The sequence below is a fragment of the Bubalus kerabau genome, chromosome 4, assembly GCF_029407905.1.
Source record: "Bubalus kerabau isolate K-KA32 ecotype Philippines breed swamp buffalo chromosome 4, PCC_UOA_SB_1v2, whole genome shotgun sequence".
Classification (NCBI taxonomy): Eukaryota; Metazoa; Chordata; class Mammalia; order Artiodactyla; family Bovidae; genus Bubalus; species Bubalus kerabau.
Genome location: NC_073627.1, coordinates 107,106,056 through 107,128,534, shown reverse-complemented (window position 1 = coordinate 107,128,534; position 22,479 = coordinate 107,106,056). Strand labels below are relative to the sequence as shown.

General features: G+C 42.7%; 1 protein-coding gene across 4 annotated transcripts in view; it reads right to left on the bottom strand.

Annotated features, from left to right (window-relative positions):
- Positions 1-21,983: 21,983 nt before the first annotated feature.
- Positions 21,984-22,479, bottom strand: part of PUM3 (pumilio RNA binding family member 3) — a 141,912-nt gene continuing 141,416 nt past the window's right edge. For all 4 annotated transcript variants that reach the window (XM_055578197.1, XM_055578199.1, XM_055578200.1 and 1 more), the window contains one exon: positions 21,984-22,289. In XM_055578197.1, coding sequence (XP_055434172.1) covers positions 22,157-22,289 — 133 coding nt within the window. In that variant the 3' untranslated portion in view covers positions 21,984-22,156. The remainder of the gene's footprint in view (positions 22,290-22,479) is intronic.

Genomic DNA, 22,479 nt, shown 5'->3' with positions numbered 1-22,479 from the left:
CATAGCTATATTGCTGAACTAGGGGGAAAAAAACCATGTGGAGTCTGAAAATTTAGCATGAATAGTTAAAAATTAATTTGAGTATTTGTGGAAACTGCCACAGCTAAACAAAGCAACACATCACAGAGCCTTTTAGCTCTGTGCATGAACCTTCCCACGGGCTCTCACACTTGATTTCAAGACATTAAATGTTCACATGATAGAAAGTCTATCACTTGTTGACTCAAGGCTGGAAAAAAGGCATCTCTCCGTTCCTTGAGACTTTATGAGTAACCCATGGATTCTACATGAACATTCTACCCAACCCATGTTGGTAAGTTGCAGCAATTAATTTTATCAGCTGTAAATTACTGACATTAAATTACCAATATGAAAACAAACCAGTACTCTTATCTTTCCCCTGCCTCCTCTCCCCAGGGGTCAGGAATGGGAAGAAAAGTTTGTTAAAAGTGATAGCAAAGTAGTTAATTGCAGTGCTTATCAGAGGGTGCTGTTTTATTTAGACCTGTCTAAAAGTGACATCAATTTTGCTAGTCTTAAAGTTCTGTGCTCTGTGTATAGCTGAGTGCCTCTGCTAGTAGAGATATCAGGTAAGATCAAAGGAAGATTAGAGAGTACAGCAGATGGATTATTCTTGTTTCTCCTTCCACTGTGATGTTGTATCAGTGAAATAAGACCTCCTGATACTAGTGGACTAGTATCTCAACTAGTATGTTGAGGTTTCACAAATCTGGTTCAGTTTCACATCCTGTATTTCACAAGAAGCCTTGGTCATGTAAATAACAGAAGCTCACTTGTATGAAATGCTCAGTTCACAAACACTTTCACATATACCATCTCATTTCACTCTGAAGATAACCCTGAGCTATAGGCACCACAGGCAACTACCTATAACAGGCAACTAGTTCTACCTATAAAATAAAATTTTTTTAAAAAAGAGCCCAGAGGTCTTAAAGTGGCTTGTCCAAGGTCACAGGGTCAGTGACTAGCCAAGGTGGGACTAGAGCCCCAAGAACAAAGACTCCCTCTCGACTGTCACAGCTGATATTCTCTGCTAATGATTGCATAGGTCTTGCTTTGACAGCTGAGGACTTGGTTGCATAGGTCTTACTTTGCTGTCCTTTTCCCCCGGGGGCAGCTGGAGTAAAGAGGATTTGGGAAGTGAAGCCCTGGCTGTGGAGATGATGTCCAGGAACAGGATACCAGCTGTGAAGGCCATAGTAAAGCCATGAGAATCCTGAGTCTCTGGCCAGGGATGTGGTCATCAGATCACCATGGGAGCAGGAAGCATGTACCTGCCAACTCATGATATCTAACTTAAAAGAGGATTCTTTAAATTGAAAGATGAAGGCATCAGAGAAAAACAACTAGATAAAATGGCAATCATTCCCACTAGGAAACCAGAGGACAGGTTCAGCTATGGTACTGATGACCTCACATGTCTTCATACCGATGTACAAAAAACAAGGAATGACCATAGCAAATGTGGATTTTAATCTGAGGGAACTACAGTCTTACAAGTGTCAAGGAAATCTGGTGGGCTGAGGACTCCATGAAAAGTTGAATCATTGAAAAGAAATACTTAGTGGAAGAAAGGTCTTATGAAATGTGAAGAGGGTGTAGACTTAGTTGGAAATCCACGGACCTGAAATAGACACAGTGAAAGGCATGAGGCTGAGACAAAAACAGAGAACCAAAATTCTATCAGTAGAAGTACACTTCTTATCCAAAAGGTCACAGCAAACATTATTAAGAGAGACACACATCAAGACTGGAGAATAGATGAGAAAAGAACTCTAGTTTCTTTACATAAGGCAGGCCTATACACCAATAAGAAACTGCAGATCTTTTGGAGGGAAAATAGATGTTGGCAAAATTACAAAAATAAAAATGACCGAGGTTAGACGAAATTCCAACTCTAGTCATTTCTGACTTCACCCAAGGCATACACCCAAAATAATCTGTGAAAGTGAAGACTGGACACAGATCATGTTCAAGTTTTCCAAGTGGGGAGAAGGACAGATTCCAGAAACAATTCAGTTCAGTTGCTCACTCGTGTCCCACTCTTGGCGACCCCATGAACCGCAGCACGCCAGGCCTCCCTGTCCATCACCAACTGACGGAGTCTACCCAAATGCATGTCCACTGAGTCGGTGATGCCATCCAATCATCTCATCCTCTCTCGTCCCCTTCTCCTCTTGCCCTCAATCTTTCCTAGCATCAGGGTCTTCTCAAATGAGTCAGCTCTTCACATCAGGTGGCCAAAGGATTGGAGTTTCAGCTTCAACATCAGTCCTTCCAATGAACACTCAGAACTGATCTCCTTTAGGATGGACTGGTTGGATCTCCTTGCAGTCCAAGGGACTCTCAAGAGTCTTCTCCAACAACACAGTTCAAAAGCATCAATTCTTTGGCACTCAGATTTCTTTATACTCCAACTCTCACATCCATACATGACCACTGGAAAAACCATAGCCTTGACTAGACAGACCTTTGTTGACAATGTCTCTGCTTTTTAATATGCTGTCTAGGTTGGTCATAACTTTCCTTCCAAGGGAGTACGTGTCTTTTAATTTCATGGCTGCAGTCACCATCTGCAGTGATTTTGGAGCCCAGAAAAATAAAGTCTGACACTGGTTCCCCATCTATTTGCCATGAAGTGATGGGACTGGATGCCATGATCTTCGTTTTCTAAATATTGAGCTTTAAACCAACTTTTTCACTTTCCTCTTTCACTTTCATCAAGAAGCTCTTTAGTTCTTCACTTTCTGCCATAAGGGTGGTATCATTTGCATATCTGAGGTTATTGATATTTCTCCCAGCAATCTTGATTCCAGCTTGTGCTTCTTCCAGCCCAGCATTTCTCATGATGTACTCTGCATATAAGTTATATAGGCAGAGTGACAATATACAGCCTTGACGTAGTCCTTTTCCTATTTGGAACCAGTCTGTTGTTCCATGTCCAGTTCTAACTGTTGCTTCCTGACCTGCATACAGGTTTCTCAAGAGGCAGGTCAGGTGGCTTGTATTCCCATCTCTTGAAGAATTTTCCACAGTTTATTGTGATCCACACAGTCAAAGGCTTTGGCATAGTCAATAGAGCAGAAATAGATGTTTTTCTGGAACTCTCTTGCTTTTCCCATGATCCAGCAGATGTTGGGAATTTGATCTTTGGCTCCTCTGCCTTTTCTAAAACCAGCTTGAACATTTGAAGTTCACAGTTCATGTATTGCTGACGCCTGGCTTGGAGAATTTTGAACATTACTTTACGAGCATGTGAGATGAGTGCAACTGCATGGTAGTTTGCACATTTTTTGGTATTGCCTTTCTTTGGGATTGGAATGAAAACTGACCTTTTCCAGTCCTGTGGCCACTGCTGAGTTTTCTAAATTTGCTGACATATTGAGTGCAGCACTTTCACAGCATCATCTTCCAGGATTTGAAATAGCTCAACTGGAATTCCATCACCTCCATGATGCCTGATGAACTATGGATGGAGGTTTGTGACATTGTACAGGAGACAGGAATCAAGACCATCCCCAAGAAAAAGAAATGCAAAAAAGCAAAATGGCTGTTTGAGGAGGACTTACAAATAGCTGTGAAAAGAAGGGAAGCGAAAAGCAAAGGAGAAAAGGAAAGATATACCCATCTGAATGCAGAGCTCCAAAGAATAGCAAGGAGATATAAGAAAGATAGCCTCAGCAATCAATGCAAAGAAATAGAGGAAAACGATAGAATGGGAAAGAGTAGAGATCTCTTCAAGAAAATTAGAGATACCAAGGGAACATTTCATGCAAAGATGGGCTCAATAAACGACAGAAATGGTACAGTCCTAACAGAAGATATTAAGAAGAGGTGGCAAGAATATACAAAAGAACTGTACAAAAAAGATCTTCACGACCCAGATAATCATGATGGTGTGATCACTCACCTAGAGCCAGACATCCTGGAATGTGAAGTCAAGTGGGCCTTAGGAAGTACCACTATGAACAAAGCTAGTGGAGGTGATGGAATTCCAGTTGAGCTATTTAAAATTTAGAAATAATTGGCAAGAAATAAATAAAAATCCTAGCCTTGAGTATTTCCAAATAGAGAAAGGAGTATGTCAAGGCTGTATATTGTCATCCTGCTTATTTAACTTCTATGCAGAGTACATCATGAGAAATGCTGGGCTGGTGGAAGCACAAGCTGGAATCAAGATTGCCAGGAGAAATACCAATAACCTCAGATATGCAGATGACACCACCCTTATGGCAGAAAGTGAAGAAGAACTAAAGAGCTTCTTGATGAAAGTGAAAGAGGAGAGTGAAAAAGTTGGCTTAAAGCTCAACATTCAGAAAACTAAGATCATGGCATCCAGTCCCATCACTTCATGGCAAATAGATGGGGAAACAGTGACTGACTTTATTTTTTGGGGGGCTCCAAAATCACTGCAGATGGTGACTGCAGCCATGAAATTAAAAGACACTTACTCCTGGAAGAAAAGTTATGACCAACCTAGACAGCATATTAAAAAGCAGAGACATTACTTTGCCAACAAAGGTCCATCTAGTCAAGGCTATGGTTTTTACAGTAGTCATGTACAGATGTGAGAATTGGACTATAAAAAGATGAGTGCTGAAGAATTGATGCTTTTGAACTGTGGTGTTGGAGAAGATTCTTGAGAGTCTATTGGACTGCAAGGTGATCCAGTCTCCTAAAGGATATCGGTCCTGGATGTTTATTGGAAGGACTGATGCTGAAGCTCCAATACTTCAGCCACCTGATGTGAAGAACTGACTGATTTGAAAAGACCCTGATGCTGGGAAAGATTGAAGGCGGGAGGAGAAGGGGAAGACAGAGGATAAGATGGTTGGATGGCATCACCGACTCAATAGAGATGAGTTTGAGTAAACTCCTGGGGTTGGTGATGGACAGGGAGGCCTGGCGTGCTGCAGTCCATGGAGTCACAGAGAGTCAGACATGACTGAGTGACTGAACTGGACTGAACTTGTCATTTAGAATGGAAAATGGCAATCTTCAGGTTGCAGCATGGGTCATTTCAACAAGCCATGACAAGGTGATTTCACTTCTTGCAATGACTGACCAAGCAAGAATGTAGAGGACTTGCCAATTGCAAAATTTCTGACATTTTCTCATGAGAGTGTACAAAGTAGAAACATGGGTTGAAATGTTAGCAAGAAGATTTAAATCTGTAGCTTGTTGGGCTTGCCCAGAGTGTTGACTGATGTTTCCATGACAACTGGGACAACAGAAGAGAGTTCCCTAGTTGACTTCTGAGCTTGATCTTTGGCTTGTTTTGATCAAAATTTTTATTAATAACTCGAGTAAAGATATAGAAGTTGTAGTGTGTTGGTTTATGGGCACAGATCATTAAGTTTTTAGAAAATGTGTAACAGGTTGACACATTAGCTTGTAATTGGTCATGGTGGGGTATGTAAACTATGGAAAACTAGCAAGCACTGTAAATCAGGGCCCTCCCTTTCCCTCCCAAGAAGAACTGGTTGTTAAACATTTACTACCACCCCTCTGAACAGAAAATGATATATAGTCAGGATTCATTTAACTAGAGCTAAAATTGCTTTAAACAAACAAAACTCCCCAGCAAGTTTAAGGAATTAGAAAGTCCACGTTGGAGCCTTGGGTGGAGTCGGACACCTGCTCAAATGATGTCACAAAGACTCAGTCTCCCCCCTCTGCTGCCCTCCCTTTGCTCAGCTTTCCTCCATGTTGGCTTCATTCAGTAGTAACTCAAGGCTTTTATCATTCTGGCATTGCAATGCCAGTGGAAAGAGAGCCCCTTTTCCTCAATAATTTAAACAAAAGACCCACTCACTTTGATGAAGGGAATAGAGCACTTTGATTGTTCAGTCCTGGGTTATTTTCCTATATATGGGTATAGAGATTGAAAATGCTGAAGTGGCCGGCCAAATCAGGAGCTATCAGAAGAAAGAGAGCCAGATGCTGGGCATCCAAAGAATGTGTAGCCACTAAATGCAAGAAAGACTGAGGAATTATAATCCAGTTAAAAAAAAAAATAACCTCGGGATGAAAGAATCAATGAGCATAGAGTGTCAATTCAAGAATTGTAAGAGCTATTCTATAATTATTTAACTACTACTCGGAGTACTGTATTCAGTTCTCAACATTGCACTTTACAAGAGACATTGAATATTCACAAGAAAGTCCTAAAACCATGTATTAATATGTAGACAAATGTGTTAACAATGGCTGAAGAAATCAGAGAATGTTTGCTTTGGAGGAAAGCAGACTTAGGAGCGTACAGGGATCTCTGTCTTCAAGTGCTCAAAGTCCTCTTCTAACCCAGCATGTTCTCATGTGACTCTGGAGGGCAGAGTTGCAGGACCAGGAACAGATTTGTTTCAATATAAGAAACTACTCTCTAACCATGAAGGCTGCCCAACAACTGGATGGGCTGACTCAAATCAGGGAACTCTTTGTCACCAGAAATGCTCATGCAGAACTTGGATGACCAAACATCTGGAAAGGTACCGAACAGCCTGCTTGGTATGCTGCATAATGGGACAGCATTTTACATGGAGGTTAGACTCTAAAGTCAGTAAGGCAAAAATCACATGTAGCCAACCTCGAAAATTACCTATATAGAGTGGTTAATATAGATCATAGGTTTATATGTGTGATATGTATATATAAGTGTACAATGCAAAATTATAATTCCAAAAGATACATGTACCCCGATGTTCATAACTACTATTTGCAATAGCCAGGTCATGGAAACAACCTAAGTGTCCACTGACAGAGGAGTGGATAAACAAGGTGTGGTACATATATACAATGGAATATTACTCAGCTATAAAAAGGAATGAAATTGCGCCATTTGCAGAGATGTGGATGGACCTAGATACTGTCACACAGAGTGAAGTCAGAAAGAGAAAAACAAATATTGTATATTAATGTATATATGTGGAATTAGAAAAAATGGTAGAGATAAACTTATTCACAAAGCAGAAACAGAGACACATACTCAGACAACAAACGAGGGAACCCCGGGGGTGGGGCAAATTGAGAGACTGGGATTGACATATACACTACTATATATAAAACAGATTAACTAACGAGAACCTCCTGTATAGTACAGGGAACTCTACACAGTGCTCTGTGGTGACCTAAATGGGATGAAAACCCTAAAAAGAGGGGATATATGTATATGTATAGCTGATTCAATTTGTTGTACAGCAGAAAATAATACAACATTGTAAAGTAACTATACTCCAATAAAAAATTTATTTAATGTACAATATAATAAAGCACACAGTCTTTTAAGCTCTAGCATGAAAAAAAAACCCTGAGAAGTGTATAGGGACCCAATAGAACCATGACTGACTCAAGTCTCTTATTCACATTCATTTTGGGCACATACTGATTAAGTGTAACAGTGGATACCCTGTTGATAGCACCTCACTCTTCCCTCCCACTCCTCTACAAGCACATTTAGTTCAATCATCCTGCTGCATAATAAAAAAATTGACTGGCCTTTGTCCCTGATTCCTGGGAGAAAGGCTTTAACTCCTTAGAATTCCCCAAGTAATAGAAGCATCATTTTATTTGAATTTCTTGGGTCACACCTGAGTTTATGCTAAGAGATGAGTCAGGATGGGGGCTGGTTACCAGAAAGACCATATGATGAGAATCTGGGGACTTGGAGCCAGCCCAGCTTCCAGTAAGGGAAGGGTGACTGCGGATTAAGTCCAAACCCATAGCCACTGATTCCACCTAAGACTCTCTTTTCCGATCTCATTGGACAGAACTGAATCATAGGATATCCTTTAACCCAGTCACTGGCTAGTGAGTTAAAGTTTCTCGGTCGGGCCCAACTCTTGGCAACCTCATGGACTGTATGTAGCCTGCCAGCCTCCTCTGTCTATGGAATTCCCAGCAAAACTACTGGAGTGGGTAGCCATTCCTTTCTCCAGGGATCTTCCCAATCCAGGGATTGAACCCAGGTCTCCCGCACTGCAGGTGGATTCTTTACCAGCTGAGCCACCAGGGAAGTCCGATTCTATCTATCACACCCTTGGAAGACTCTAGAGATCAGCTAGTGTAATTCCCTGAGTTGAAAATACATTGATGCACTGAGTGGTGTTCCACAGGAGACAGCACGGAGGAGCACATTTGAGACTCGCCCCCTACTTGCCCAAAGCATCTCTTCATTGGACCAGGCCTGATTTGTATCCTTTCCCCAAAAAACTGTACTCCCAGTGTGGTGCTTTCCTGAGTTTTGTGAGTCTTCTAGTGAATTACTGAAGCTCAGGGGTTGTGGAAACTTCTGAATTTGTAGCCAGTGGTCAGGAGCACGGGTAGCACCTGAAGAAAGGGTAGTCTTGTTGGGGACCATGCCCTTAAGTCTACAGATGTGTCACTAACTCTGGGTGATTAGTGTCAAAAGTACATGGCAGTATTCCAGCTGGCATTGGAGCAATCGGAACTTAAAATGTGGGATGTGACTGTACAGTACCTCTAACAATAATAACGCCAAAACCCCAAATTCTACTTTTTAACTACAGACTAAACAAAATTAATACTTTCATCTTGGCGCACAGAAAAACCATTAGGCAATAATCTGTTGCATTATGAAATTTATATTTAAAAGATGTAAGAAAACTGGACCCAGAGAGTCTCTGGCTGGTGCAATTTCATGTTTCTGACTCAGGTTACCAGAGAGCAGCTCAGATCTGGTGATGGAACAGCTTGTCCAAGTGAGGTCTGGCCAGTTAAGGAAGGAAAGCAGAGATCTTTCTGAATCAGAAGATTACCCCAGAGACCACTAGCACCATGGTTAAGAAGATGCGCACGCCTAATGGCTTAAAATGTTGGTAAGATTTTTCTTTGAGAGAAATGTGAATCAAGAATATCCACTGGCCATTTCACAGACATTTAGAGGGAAGGAAATTTGCTTGCAAGCTCTCTCAGGGTGGAAAGAACAATGCGTTCTTTTCCCAGCGCCTTCAGTCACAGGCCAACAGCGGTAGTATTCATCCCATACACAACGGCTATTCAAATCCCTTACTGTGCCCCCAGAGATGCCTTTGTCCCCCAGCAATGGGGGAGCAGGGAGTGAATTCCCAGGGTGTAGAATTGAGATCAAGAGAAGTTACAGGGGACCTTCTTAGCTGAGTGTAAGGAAGGACTTTCTGAGTGGAGGAGACTGAGAAAGAACTCCCTGTTACCAGCAGGTCACAGGCACCTCACGGGGTCAAGGGGATACACACACCAGATAAGGGATGAGGATCTCAGAAGACATTTCATTCTCTGCAGCTCTGACAGCTTCTGGTTCTAAGCGACTATATGTTCAAGGTAAAACCAGGGAGAATAATCTCACATAAGTGGACTTGTCCGCTGTGTCCTTACTACAGATATTTCAACAATAAATCCCAGAGTACCTCCTGTATGATGTTATTTAGGGCAGTTAAGGGAGATTTTGGAACTACTTCAATGCCACTTAAACTCATTATCTACTGCTAATTAAAATAATCTGTTTTGCTGTCACCAAGGAAAATCTTGTTAGGGGAACTGATGAGCTACAGCAAGTTCTCTGTCACTGGGCTGGAAGTAAACGTATGCTAACAGAACCATCCATCCTATGTCACCGACAATTCTATTCACCAGCAAAAGAAAATTAACCTGGCCTTGTACCTGGCCTCAGGCAGGTTTCCAGGGCCGGCCAGGCATCTGGACCGGTTGAGATCAATCTTTTTCAACCTAGGATTCACATTAGAATCACAAGAACTTTCAACAATTCAATACCCAAGCCCCACTCCAGATCAATTAGAATCCCTGGAGATGGGTTCCCGGCATCAGTATTTTAAAGCTTCTTGGAATTCCAACATGCAAGTGGACTACCACTGCATTCAATGGTCTGTAAGGACGCCTCTCTCCAGTCTTGTGCCCCTCCCCATTTCCAGACTGATGGGGAATCACTGGCTCTGTTCATCACTCTCTTGCACACACTAGTTATGAGTCTGATTCAATGAAATTTTACACGAGCATCAAATCATGGCGGTAACTGTTGTTAAATCATGACCATGTCTTAGTTATTTTTGCATATGCTTAGCTCATACTAGGTGCCCAGTACTCATTTGACAGATGCAGAGGGCAAAAATTCCATTTGTAATTTATCTAATCTCTGCTTCACTTTGAGTGGCATTTTAATCATGTTGCTCTTTCACTCAGCAGAGTAAGAAGCATTAGTTACTAAAGTTAAATAAGATTCAACTTTAATAACAAAATAGTCCCAAATAGCGGCTTAAACAAGAGAAGTTTATTTCCCTCAACACATAAAACCTTGGTTTTCAAAACATGAACCTGGGGTCAGCATGATCCATGTAAACTGGGAACTTAAAAAAAAAAAATGTAGACTCTGGGGCTCCAAACCATTATCTACTGAATCAGACATTCAGGATAGGGCCTAGAAATCCAGTTTTAACAAGCCATCCACATGATGTGAGAACCTTGCCTTTATAAGAGTGAGAGCTGCAGTCCAAGGCTAGTATAGCAACTTCAAGGACACAGGCTCCCTTCTGCTCACACATCTTCACTCACAGGGTAAAAAAAAAACCTTGTCTATGTGCTCCAGTATAGCTGCTTTAGCTCCAGCCATCACATCTGAGTTCAAAGGAGTAACAGAAAAGACCAGAGGAGGGCATTCTTTCTCCTTTAATGTGATTTCCCGAATGAGTACAGCATTTACTCTTACATCTCATTGGCAAAAACTTTTCTATGAAGAAGGCAGGAAATGTTTTTGAGTTGGACACAGTCCATCCAGCCAAGAACTTGGGTTCTATTTCTGAGGTACCAAGATAGGAAACTAGTTGTCCATCTCGACTAATCACTTAATGATAATAAGTATAACTAAAACTTATGAGTAAATTTCACATCCAGGCACTGTATTAACTACATTGTATGATAGTATTCTATGGGGAATTGTTAAGAGTATGCGTGGCTTAGCGTCAAAGCTATGCTACCCTGACAAGTGTTGGTGGAGATGAGTAATAATATTTGATATCCATTCTTCATTAGCAGGGATAATGCAGCACTAGTTTTTGCCATCACTTAATAAGGTTAAGCTTGCAAAGCAACCTCCACCCCCTTCCTAATGGCTAGTCTTCCAGTTCACTAGGATGGGTCTGCAGTGATGTCTTTACTTTAAGAAGCTTGGGTCTAACACCGGGAGGATCCAAGATTCATAGGGCCTAAAGCTTGTATAATTCAGGATCTCCCCTTAAGAAAAAACTTAAATTACAAAGGCAAAATGAGGTAGCAGGCTTTTTGGAATGCCCAGCAAGCATGGGGCCCTGAGGTTTAAACCTTGCTGGTTTCACAGGAAATCTGCTTGCAGCCTACTGCCTCCCGTCTGGCCCTGCTTGCTGACTGCACAAGGGATCGATGACACAGTTCAGGTGATGGCGATTAGGCAACCATGGACCCCTTCATCCAGAAGGGATGCTGGAGATGACACTATCAGTGGTTTTTTGGCTTTTAACAGCAGAACCTGGTTACAAAAAGAAACCAAACTCTTAAGGGGAGCTGCTCTCATTGGAGCCCAGGTGGCTGGCTGGTCAAGAGTCCCTTCTCTCTGCCCCCACCTCCTACCACACTGCTGCTCCCAAGGCATCTCAGGGCAAACCGGGACTCGAAGGGTCCCATCCCAAAACCACCAGGCACACATCTATCCAATGCCCTTTTCATTCAACTGTAATTATACTGATTTTTAGGCCGGCCCTCAAAAGCATTTTGCTGAGCTCTCACCTAATTCCAAATGCAGGACTTGTTGAACTGTAAAGTCACAGCACAACGGAAATCAGGACAGGCCTGCCTGTCCCACCACAACCATGGTGGAGGAGGGCTGGGAGCTCCTTCCAGGTAAACCACCCAACATTATTCCCGTGAACTACCGACCCTCTTTCTCCCCTCTGTCCAGCCAGCACCTCTGGCAGAGTCTCTGGCACACTGCAACCGCCGCGCTTGGGAACCAAACAAGGCAAGGAGTATCTAATGGGCACCATCACATACACGATCTTGTTGGATTCTGAGTTCAATCCTCTGAAATTTTCAGGTACTATCTCTGTTTTCTAGACTATAAAGAAAGTTGAGCGCCAAAGAATTGATGCTTTTGAACTGTGGTGTTCGAGAAAACTCTTGAAAGTCCCTTGGACTGTAAGGAGATCAAACCAGTCAATCTTAAAAGAAATCAGTCCTGGATATTCATTGGAAGGACTGATGCTGAAGCTTCAACTCCAATACTTTGGCCACCTGATACAAAGAACTGACTCATTTGAAAAGACCCTGATGCTGGGAAAGATTGAAGGCAGGAGGAGAAGGGGACGACAGAGGATGAGATGGTTGGATGGCATCACCAACTTGATGGACATGAGTTTGAGCAAGCTCCGGGAGTTGATGATGGACAGGGAAACCTGGCGTGCTACAGTCCATGGGGTCACAAAGACTTGGACGTGACTGAGCGACTGAACTCTGTTTTTAAATATAAGAAAAGAGAAATTTCTAGATTGTGACTTACCCACATTCCTGGTCGAATCAGGGTGGAGCTTCCAAGCCAGGTCTTCTGTAAGCAAACTCCAAGTGCTTTTCACTGTGGTAAGGCACTCAAACCCCCCTCCCATTTGCAGTGAAACTTCTTGTTAAAAAAAAAAAAAAAAATCGCCTGAAGTCAACCCACTGGGTCTCCAGGTGCCGACTCACACCCACCTCTGGATGCCTAGACCACTACCCAAGTTGAAACCCTGCACTTCTCTGCGGTTCTAGGCTTCCTGGCCCTGGGGAATGACCTCAAACTACCCCAGTCCTTCCCAAGGAAACAAACTCCCTCTTCAACCAGCCTAGCTCCCAGAATTCTACCTGAACAAGCAGATAGACTGAAGGAAGGTGTTGATCACAGGTGGCAGCTGGAGGTGCTGTTCCTATCAGGGTTATTTGCATTTGAAAAGGAGCCAATTTGGGCTGAGTGCTTTCACCTTTGCCTGCTAACCTACAGGCAGAAGAAAAGCTGGGGGCCTGCAAACACTACCTTGCCCCAAGCACTAGCTACTAACGCAGTAAGAGCCTTTCAAAGGCACTCAGCTGTTTTAAATTGTAAAAATCTGTATTTAAAAGTGATGAATTCATGGGCCTTCTTATGTGACTTCTTACCCAATACAAACTCAAAAGAACAAATGTAATATTGCGTTTTGGGGCAAGGGTTGCTAAAAAAAAAAACAACCCTCAAAAATGGGAACTTACTATTTGACTTCCAAGTCACAGCTGTGTGACAACAGCAGCCTTTCCGGCCTTGTCCAAGCCTCCCATGATTCTTCCACTAGGAAGCCTGGCCAAGTGCGAGGCCTACTGTGTATTCAGGCCCAGTTCTCCATCCTTTTCACATATAGACTCAACTTAAGCCTCATAGTGACCCAGTGAAGTGAAAAGACCCTGATGCTGGGAAAGATCGAGGGCAGGAGAAGAAGGGGATGACAGAGGATGAGATTGTTGGATGGCATCACCAACTCGATGGACATGAGTTTGAGTAAGCTCCAGGAGTTGGTATGGACAGGGAAGCCTGGTGTGTTGTAGTCCATGGGGTTGCAAAGAGTTGGACACAACTGAGAGACTGAACTGAAGTGTGTATCATCTTTTTACAAATGAGGAAATGGAAGCCAGTTAATAGCCAGGCTTCACATCACAACATGACTCTAGCTAGGCCAGCACTCCTAACACTGTCCTCTACCACCTCTAATTTTACGTGATGTTCATTTTGCAAAGGAGTTATTATTTTCGTGTAAATATATGGCAGGAGACACCTAGGAGTTCGGCAATGAAGCTCTGAGAGAGGTAAAAAGCTACCACAGGAAAGAAATCAGGCTCATTAAAAAGAGAGGAAAAGATGGATTCGGTTTTTTACCAACTGTAACACCACCTTGATGTTAAGAAAATGACCAGACTGAGATGCCACCGACTGTAAGGTGCATCCTTTCAGATTTGTTAAAATGTATGTTTGATGGGCTTCCCTGGTGGCTCAGAAGTGAAGAATCCACCTGCAATGCAGTGGACACAGGAGATGAGGGTTAGAAACAGCAATCCACTCCAGTATTCCTGCCTAGGAAATCCCATGGACAGAGAAGCCCAGAGGGCTACAGTCCATGAGTTGGATGCGAGACACACACACACACACACACACACACACACACACTTGGCGGCTGGGCAGGGAGGTGGTGCACACATGCACGCACACACACACACTTGGTGGGTGGGCAGGGAGGTGGCATGAGCCGGGGTGGAGAGTGCATTTTTAGAATTGATGAAATGTAACTACAGCCTGGTGGTGCTGCCTGCCTTCGTAAGGAGCGTGAGACCCCAGGGAAAGGTGGACCATCTCTCACAAGCTGTCTCAGAAGCCCCAGAGCTCTAAATGCTGTTTTTGGTCTCATGCCAGATTCTGATTTGATGCTATTTATTAAAAAGAGTACTGTGCTTAGTTGCTCAGTGTCATTTGGGAGACTTGGGTCACATGCATCTGGTTAAAGTAGGTCATGATGGGTTCAGCCTACCCAGGGAGTACGGCTGTGAAATGTGGGAGGGGGGAACCCCCAAAGAGATGCCAACCAGACCAAAACTCACATCCACCAGGTTGTATCACATGCAGATATCAATATAGTGGGTTCCAACAGATCTACATTTAGAACTAGACATAAGCGTTAAACAATAAATAGGACAGAATAGTTGATTTGGCAAGAAAAAATAAAACCCAAGACATGTTCAGTCCCTCAAAGGTACTTCCTTGCTGTTAGGAAGGTCTTTATAAATCATGTTTATTCTATCACCGTGTACTGTTGAATGTAACAGCAGTAAGTATCTTTACTGAAGGCTTATTAACAACATGAGTTTTAAATGCAAGAGGATTTCTATGTAAAAGGAAAGTCTTGTTTTCAAGCATCTGGAAGTCATTTGAAATATCTAAATTATTCATTATGCTTAATTCTAGTCATCAAGAGCACAAAGTCAGATGATTCCCATAACCTTACCAGGTTTCTATCACCTTCCACTTAAGTGTTGTCACATATCAGGCAGAAGAACTAATCATTTCCCCTAAGAAAGAATTAACTTCCCTAAAAAAAAGAGCACATGGGCCACAATTTCTCATTACTGTGTTTTTGCAGCTTTCTCTGTCCACTTCAGCAATAGGCATGAGTCCATGTTTAAACACTAGAAAACATTTTGATGAAAGATTCCAAACACCATTCCTTCACAGGGATGGAAGTGAAAATATTGGCACCATCTTCCCAGTCACTGTTTTGGGTACAAACATGCAGGGTAATCAGTGTCTGTTTGTACACTCTGGGATGCAGAACAGAGAGGCCGTTTTAGTTACTATTCATAAAAGACATGTGATCCAAAGAACACAGTATGTATCTTCTGCTTATGACTGCATTTACAACCCTAAGAATTCATCTGGGGAAAAAGGTTAGGGAATCTGGAGGCACTGTGGTGGTGATGGCTTTAAATTTAGAAAAGGGAAGATGGTGTATTAGTTTGCTAGGGCTGCCTAACAAATACCACAGACTAGGGGGCTTCCCAGATGGCGCTGGCAGTAAAGAACCTGCCTGCCAATGCAGGAGACATAGCGACATGGGTTTCATCCCTGGGTTAGGAAGATCCCCTGGAAGAGGAAATGACAACCCACTTCAATATTTTTGCCTGGAGAATCCCATGGACAGAGACTGGCAGGCTATCTTCCACAGGCTTGAAAACAGTCAAACACGACTGAAGCGACTTACCACCCATGGGAAGCTTAAAAAACAAGACGTTTATCCCCTCACAGGTGCTGAAGGCTGGAAATCCAAGGTGAAGGTGTAGCAGGGTTTGTTCCAATTACAGTCCTCTGTCCCTGGCTTGGGGAAGGACATTTTCTCTCTTTTCTCCTCACATGGCCTTTTATGTGCTCCAATCTCTTCTTATAAGGACATACCCAGTCATACTGAACTCAGGCCCACTCATGGGACCGCATTTTACCCTAATTATCTTGTTAAAGACCCTATATCCAAATACAGTCACATTCTGAGGGGTGGGGGAGCACAGTTAGGCTTTTTACACACAGACTTGAAGGGGACACAATTAATTCAGTCCTTAACAGATGGAGATGATTATAAACCTAGTTTCCTAAGGTTGAACAGTTCAGAAATGAAATAAAAAAAAGTTTAAGGGGCAGATTTTTATGTTTGTTGATTTAAGTCCATTAGCTTTTTTTTTTTTTAATGTTTATTTACTTATTTATGTTGCACTGGGTGTTAAGTTGCAGCACGTGGGATCTAGTTCCCTGACCCGAGATTGAACCTGGGCCCCCTGCATTGAGAGAACAGAGTCTTAACCACTGGACTACCAGAGAAGTCCCAAGTTCATTAATTTTAACATAAAAATAGTTTGATTAGTGGTTCAGTCTAAGTGGTTGCTGCTTTTTCTGAGACCTTGTCCTCTCCTAACCATTATTTTAAAAATAAAGATACATTCTTGTATTTGTAAGACATACTCTTAGGAGAGACTAACTTGCTTTAATTAAGATGTACCTTTTCAAAACTTCATTGCAAATAGAAACAGAAGTGCCATCACATTTTTTAAAGAACCTATCCTTTGCATGCAGGAAGCCTTATTCTACTAGGCTAACGCACATTACCCTAGTCTTAAAGGTCAGGAAGCAACAGTTAGAACTGGACATGGAACAACAGACTGGTTCCAAATAGGAAAAGGAGTACGTCAAGGCTGTATATTGTCACCCTGCTAAATTAACTTCTATGCAGAGTACATCATGAGAAACGCTGAGCTGGAAGAATCACAAGCTGGAATCAAGATTGCCAGGAGAAATATCAATAACCTCAGATATGCAGATGACACCATGCTTATGGCAGAAAGTGAAGAACTAAAGAGCTTCTTGATGAAAGTGAGAGAGAGTGAAAAAGTTGGCTTAAAGCTCAACATTCAGAAAACTAAGATCATGGCATCCAGTCCCATCACTTCATGAGAAATAGATGGGGAAACAGTGAAAACAGTGGCTGACTTTATTTTTCTGGGCTCCAAAATCACTGCAGATGGTGACTGCAGCCATGAAATTAAAGACGCTTACTCCTTGGAAGGAAAGTTATGACCGACCTAGACAGCATATTCAAAAGCAGAGACATTACTTTGCCAACAAAGGTCTGTCTAGTCAAGGCTATTGCTTTTCCAACTGTCATGTATGGATGTGAGAATTGGACTACAAAGAAAGCTGAGCGCTGAAGAATTGATGCTTTTGAACTGTGGTGTTGGAGAAGACTCTTGAGAGTCCCTTGGGCTGTAAGGAGATCCAACCAGTCCATCCTAAAGGAGATCAGTGCTGGGTGTTCATCGGTGGGACTGAGGTTGAAGCTGAAACTCCAATCCTTTGGCCACCTGATGTGAAGAGCTGACTCGTTTGAGAAGACCCTGATGCTGGGAAAGATTGGTGGCAGGAGGAGAAGGGGACGACAGAGGATGAGATGGTTGGATGGCATCACCGACTCAATGGACATGGGTTTTGGTGAACTCCAGGAGTTGGTGATGGACAGGGAGGCCTGGCGTGCTGTGGTTCACGGGGTCACAAAGAGTTGGACACGACTGAGCAACTGAACTGAACTGAAAGGGGAACAGGTTCTCCTTTCTTCCAGGCAAAGTCTGTTAAATCCCTGAGAAAAGGATGGAAGTGCAATCTGAAAACTACAAAAGTTAAAATTTAAAATTAAAAACATTTCTCAAGTCCAGTGAACTTTTCCATGGAAAATACAGCCTCCATTCAGTCAGGTAGGTTGTTCTAAATGTAGTTAAAACCATCTGTTGATTTCTGCTAAGAATAAATAAAAATGGTATAAAGTTAAAAACAACAGAGGAAACGGGGGAGAAGTCATCAGTGACTGAACAATAGCAACAAATATCTGGAAGAAGAGGAAGCTGTGGAGAAAGTAGCAGGGCCAAGAAAGCTGAATAGCAGGTACATGCAGAGAAGCAAGCTAATTCTCTCTGTGATTACAGAAAATTTCAGCAAGAAGAGGTGCTAAGTACTGGAAAGAGCTGGGGTAAGGCCTAGGATAAAAAAGGTGGATTGGCTCAAACGGGCTATCACTCCACACAATGGCAAAAGAATGAGTTTATTTTGTGGAGTCCAGTGGTTCAGTTTCGCCAAGCTATGGAGTCCCAGATACAAGAGAGCATGACAGATAGGCACTGTATGCAAAGCAGGTGGGTGAATGAAGGCCTGAACAGTGCTGAGCAATCAGAATTCTGGCTGCTAGCTGGCATCCCCTCTAGAGGCACCGAGAGGTCCAAAGAGAAGCCCTACAGATCCCAACATATGGCGGACTCCAGTCCAGCAGCAGCAGCCACACCTCACCACCTGTGCAATGAACTGTCAACACTCCAGAAGGTCCTGCCATCTTTTCTCATCAGTTTTAGCAGTCTTATGTATATAAAGGGGGGCTTTACATACATAAGGAGGAGATGCAGGTTTGATCCCTGGGTCAGGAAGATCCCCTGGAGGAGGAAATGACAACCTACTCCAGTATTCTTGCCTGGAAAATTCTATGGACAGAGGAGCCTAGCAGGCTATAGTCCATGGGGTCACAGAAAGTCAGACATGACTGAGTGGTTGGGCCCACACATGTGTATATAAAGGAAAGCCAAAGATCTCTCCCAGAAAGACTCAAACGTGAGAAACCAAAATAACAAGTGCAGACACCAGAAAAGAGACAAAACAGGTGGGTGAATGAAGAGACAAAGCAAAGTAAAACAAAATGAACATAAAAGACAATGGAAGTGCTGAAAGAAAAAGTGGAGGAAATATTTCACCCAGAAAGCAAATCAAAAGGCCAAAGAATTTAAAGAAAAAATTTGCGGATCAAATCAGCATTCAAAATCTGCAAAATAGGAGCTTCAAAGAAAAAGAATAGAGAAAACAGGGTTGGAGGAAGTGGGGGTTAGGGAGATAATACAAACACAGCCCCTGGATGAGAGGGCTTGCCTTCTCCAATGAAAATCCTAAACAATTACCCAGTATGAAGAATGAAGAGCAGATAACACACAATAGATAGCAATGCCAAGATCCTGAAATACAAGGATGAGGCTGGTGATAAAGTCCTGAACCCTTTCAGAGAAAACCCTCTCATCCCTCCAAAAAACGCCACATACAAAAGACTGAGAATAAGAATGGTACTGAATTTCCAAAGTCACTCTGCAAGGTGAAGGAAATCCCATGTCTTCAAAATTCCACAGCAAAATTAATTTCAAACTAGAATTCTATAACCAGCTAAAATAGGTGCCCAGATGCAAAACGGTAGAATAAAGACATTCAGACTTTAAATTTTGACCACATATGCATTCTTTCTCAGGAAGCTACTAGAGACTGTGCCCCATTCAAAAGAGGATGTTAAATGCAAGAAGATGAAATGCATGGGATCCTGGAAATGGGCTTTCCATATGAGACATGAAAGGAAGGCCCAGGATGAAAGCCAGCTGGCTCCAGGAGAGGTGTCTGCCGTTGACTTGATGTACTGGACAGAGTGGAAATTACTATCAGTGACAGATAAGCACACTTTGGGCTGCAAGTTTCCAAAGATTCAACTCGAAATGGCCTAAGTGATAAATGAAAGTTAATTCTCTCACGTAGCAGGAAGTTCAGTAGTAGGGCAGGTGATTATTCAGCAGTTCAACATCAAAGTTTCAGATTCTTCAACCTTCTGCTCCACCATCCCCAGTGTGCTTTCTGCATATACTAAAGTCAGTCAGCAGGAAGGGGACTCTGTTCTTTGTGGGTCTGAGACCAAAGCAAACTTTTCCAGGAATATACTTCTCCTCTGAGAAGCATATTGGTCAAGACCCTCCTAAAACCCATCACTGACTTAAGGGAAGGGTCCCTGGGATTAGTTTGCAAAAGAACACTGATGTGAACTAATCAAGGAGATGCGTGTAATGGCTTTGTGGAGTAAGGGTTGAAGCTGTTAAAATCTCAGCACATTTCTGACCCACCTGAAGCACATGAGGTGAGACATATCAGAGCCATGGGGAAAAGGGTAGATACCAAAATGACATGGGAGCCTTGCCAGGCTGAAAAAAATAGGAAACGGGGGCCTCGGGAGAAGAGTTTAAACAATTCTGATGGGCAGTTTGAGAAAAATAATAGCAATGTAGGAAAGAAAGTAAATAAAAATAAACGAGGCAATTTATTAACCCCAGGAAAAGAAATTAGTATAGGAAATGTCATGACAGTTCATTACTTCCTTCAGTATTTAAGAAGTGACGTCAGCATAATCATATAAACTGAACACCAATTTTTCAAAAATGATGCAATTCTATTGGGAAAATGGAAAGAAAGGAAGTAGGGGAACAGTGGTGGTGAAAGGTCTCACTTTGTATTTTGCCATGATAGGAAGTTAAAAGAAAATGTTTAAAACATATATTTTTTTTAAAACCTCAAAAATTCTGTTTAAACACCTAGCAGAGCTAAAAAAGAATTGAAAGTTGCTTCTGGGGAGGACAAGGCCAAGGGTGAAAAGAAGTAAGGCAGACGAAGGGTTTCTGGTTTTGAGATATGCTTCCTAATACTCTTAACCTTCAAAACTGTGGATGTTATTTTATTTTAGTCTTATAGATGGAACAAATAGCAGAGTTTTGTCCCCCCTCTTTGTAAATGCGCCCATTATATGGAAAACAGACTCACAATACACTCACAATCACAAAATTCACAATACAAACAAAAGCAAGCTTCTTCCCCATTATATCTCATCACCCCACCCCCAGACCCAGCAGTTCCACATCTCCACCCTTAGTTGGGAGTGGGGATGGGGCGTAGGTAGGTAGACAATCTACACAAAAGAGAACCACCAGGCATGGGCTCTTTTCAGGGCACCTGCCAGAAAGGGCAGCAGGTGACATCGCCTGCGGTAGTAGTCCTGGGACCAGGCAGTCTGGCAGGAAAGGCTCCGGGTGCTCGGGTGTAACCCGGGCGCAGAATCAAGTGGCTGTGCTGTCACAGCAGACTACTTAGAGAAAGCACTGAAGCTTGCTTTCAAAAGCAGCCAGTGTTCATAGGCAGGGCTACGTGAGCCTGACTACGAATCCTGCCAAGGTCTACCAATCCTTCCAAACTTGGTTCCTTGGGAGTCAAGTGTAGTTTTAAAATTCAAACACCTGACTTGTACTTAAATTCAAATTGCTGCATTATTAACAAATCCGCATAACCTTCCTTCTAACTCAAACCCTGGAGGCCTCAACTGCTTTAGGGAAAAGTTCCAAAAAAGAGAGTCTCATTACAAAGAGCTGGAAGACCCAGTTTCAAAGACAGGAAGATCTTCCCTGTGACCCTGACATTCACACTGCGACCCAGTGTGATCCTTTCATTCATCCAGCATATTTTCCCCTACAAATCTTAATTTACTGCAGTCGCTTGTTTCCAACAAAATCTAACATGGTGTCCAATCCATCAGGCAGCTGGGAATGCAGCTGCCCTAGATGCAGAGAGGCCCCATACCTGTGCCCATTGGGCCCCAAGGGTTCCTGAAGCACTGCTCCCACCAAAGACTCCCCGGGGCTCTCATCCACCACATCCTCGGGAAGATCCCCTGGAGGAGGAAATGGCAACCCACTCCAGCATTCTCACCAGAAGAATCCCAGGGACAGAGGAACCTGGTGGGCTACGGTTCATGGGGTGGGGTCACAAAGAGTCAGACGTGGTGCACCTGAGCAACTGAGCACGCACACATGGCCTCACCTGAAGCTCTCCGATTCCTCCTCCTCCAAGAAGCTCTCTCAGACGGTTCGCTCAAGGTGTCTTTCCCCCTGAATCAGTGCATACAACTACCTTATAGGAATTTGTTTGGTCCTTGTGTACGACTGTCAAACCTTTTCCATTGTGACTTGCTTACTATTCAATATGATAAAAGAGAAGGCTGAGACTGTTTTCTTAAAAAGGACATTTTTAGAAACCATTTTATAAATAGATTCTTATACAAAGAAGAAACACATATACAGAGCACCCAAATTACCAGTAAGATGGACCCTAGCCCTTCTTTCCTGCACTGGGAAAACAGAACAAGAAAAATGATTCCAACTTGTTCTTAACTGTTTCCACCTAGGCAGTCAGTTTTTCAAGTAGCATTTCTATTCCTTTGCTGGTGTTTTTGCTTTTTTCCAAGGCAGGAATCAGGCTTTTCAGTCCAGCTTTGACTTTATTTGCAACTTCTTGATCAGAACTCTGGAGAAGGCTGAAGAGAGAAGACAGAAATAAACAACAACAAAAAAGTGTATTTCATAAAGCCTCCTAGATTGGTCTGCAAACACTACCTTCAGACACTGTAAAACATTCAGAGCAGACAGTCAAGAAATGCTCAGAGTAGCTGAGTTAACATCTACGAGTAGGTGTACATGTAGGGAGGCGGGCAGCATAAAAGCTAA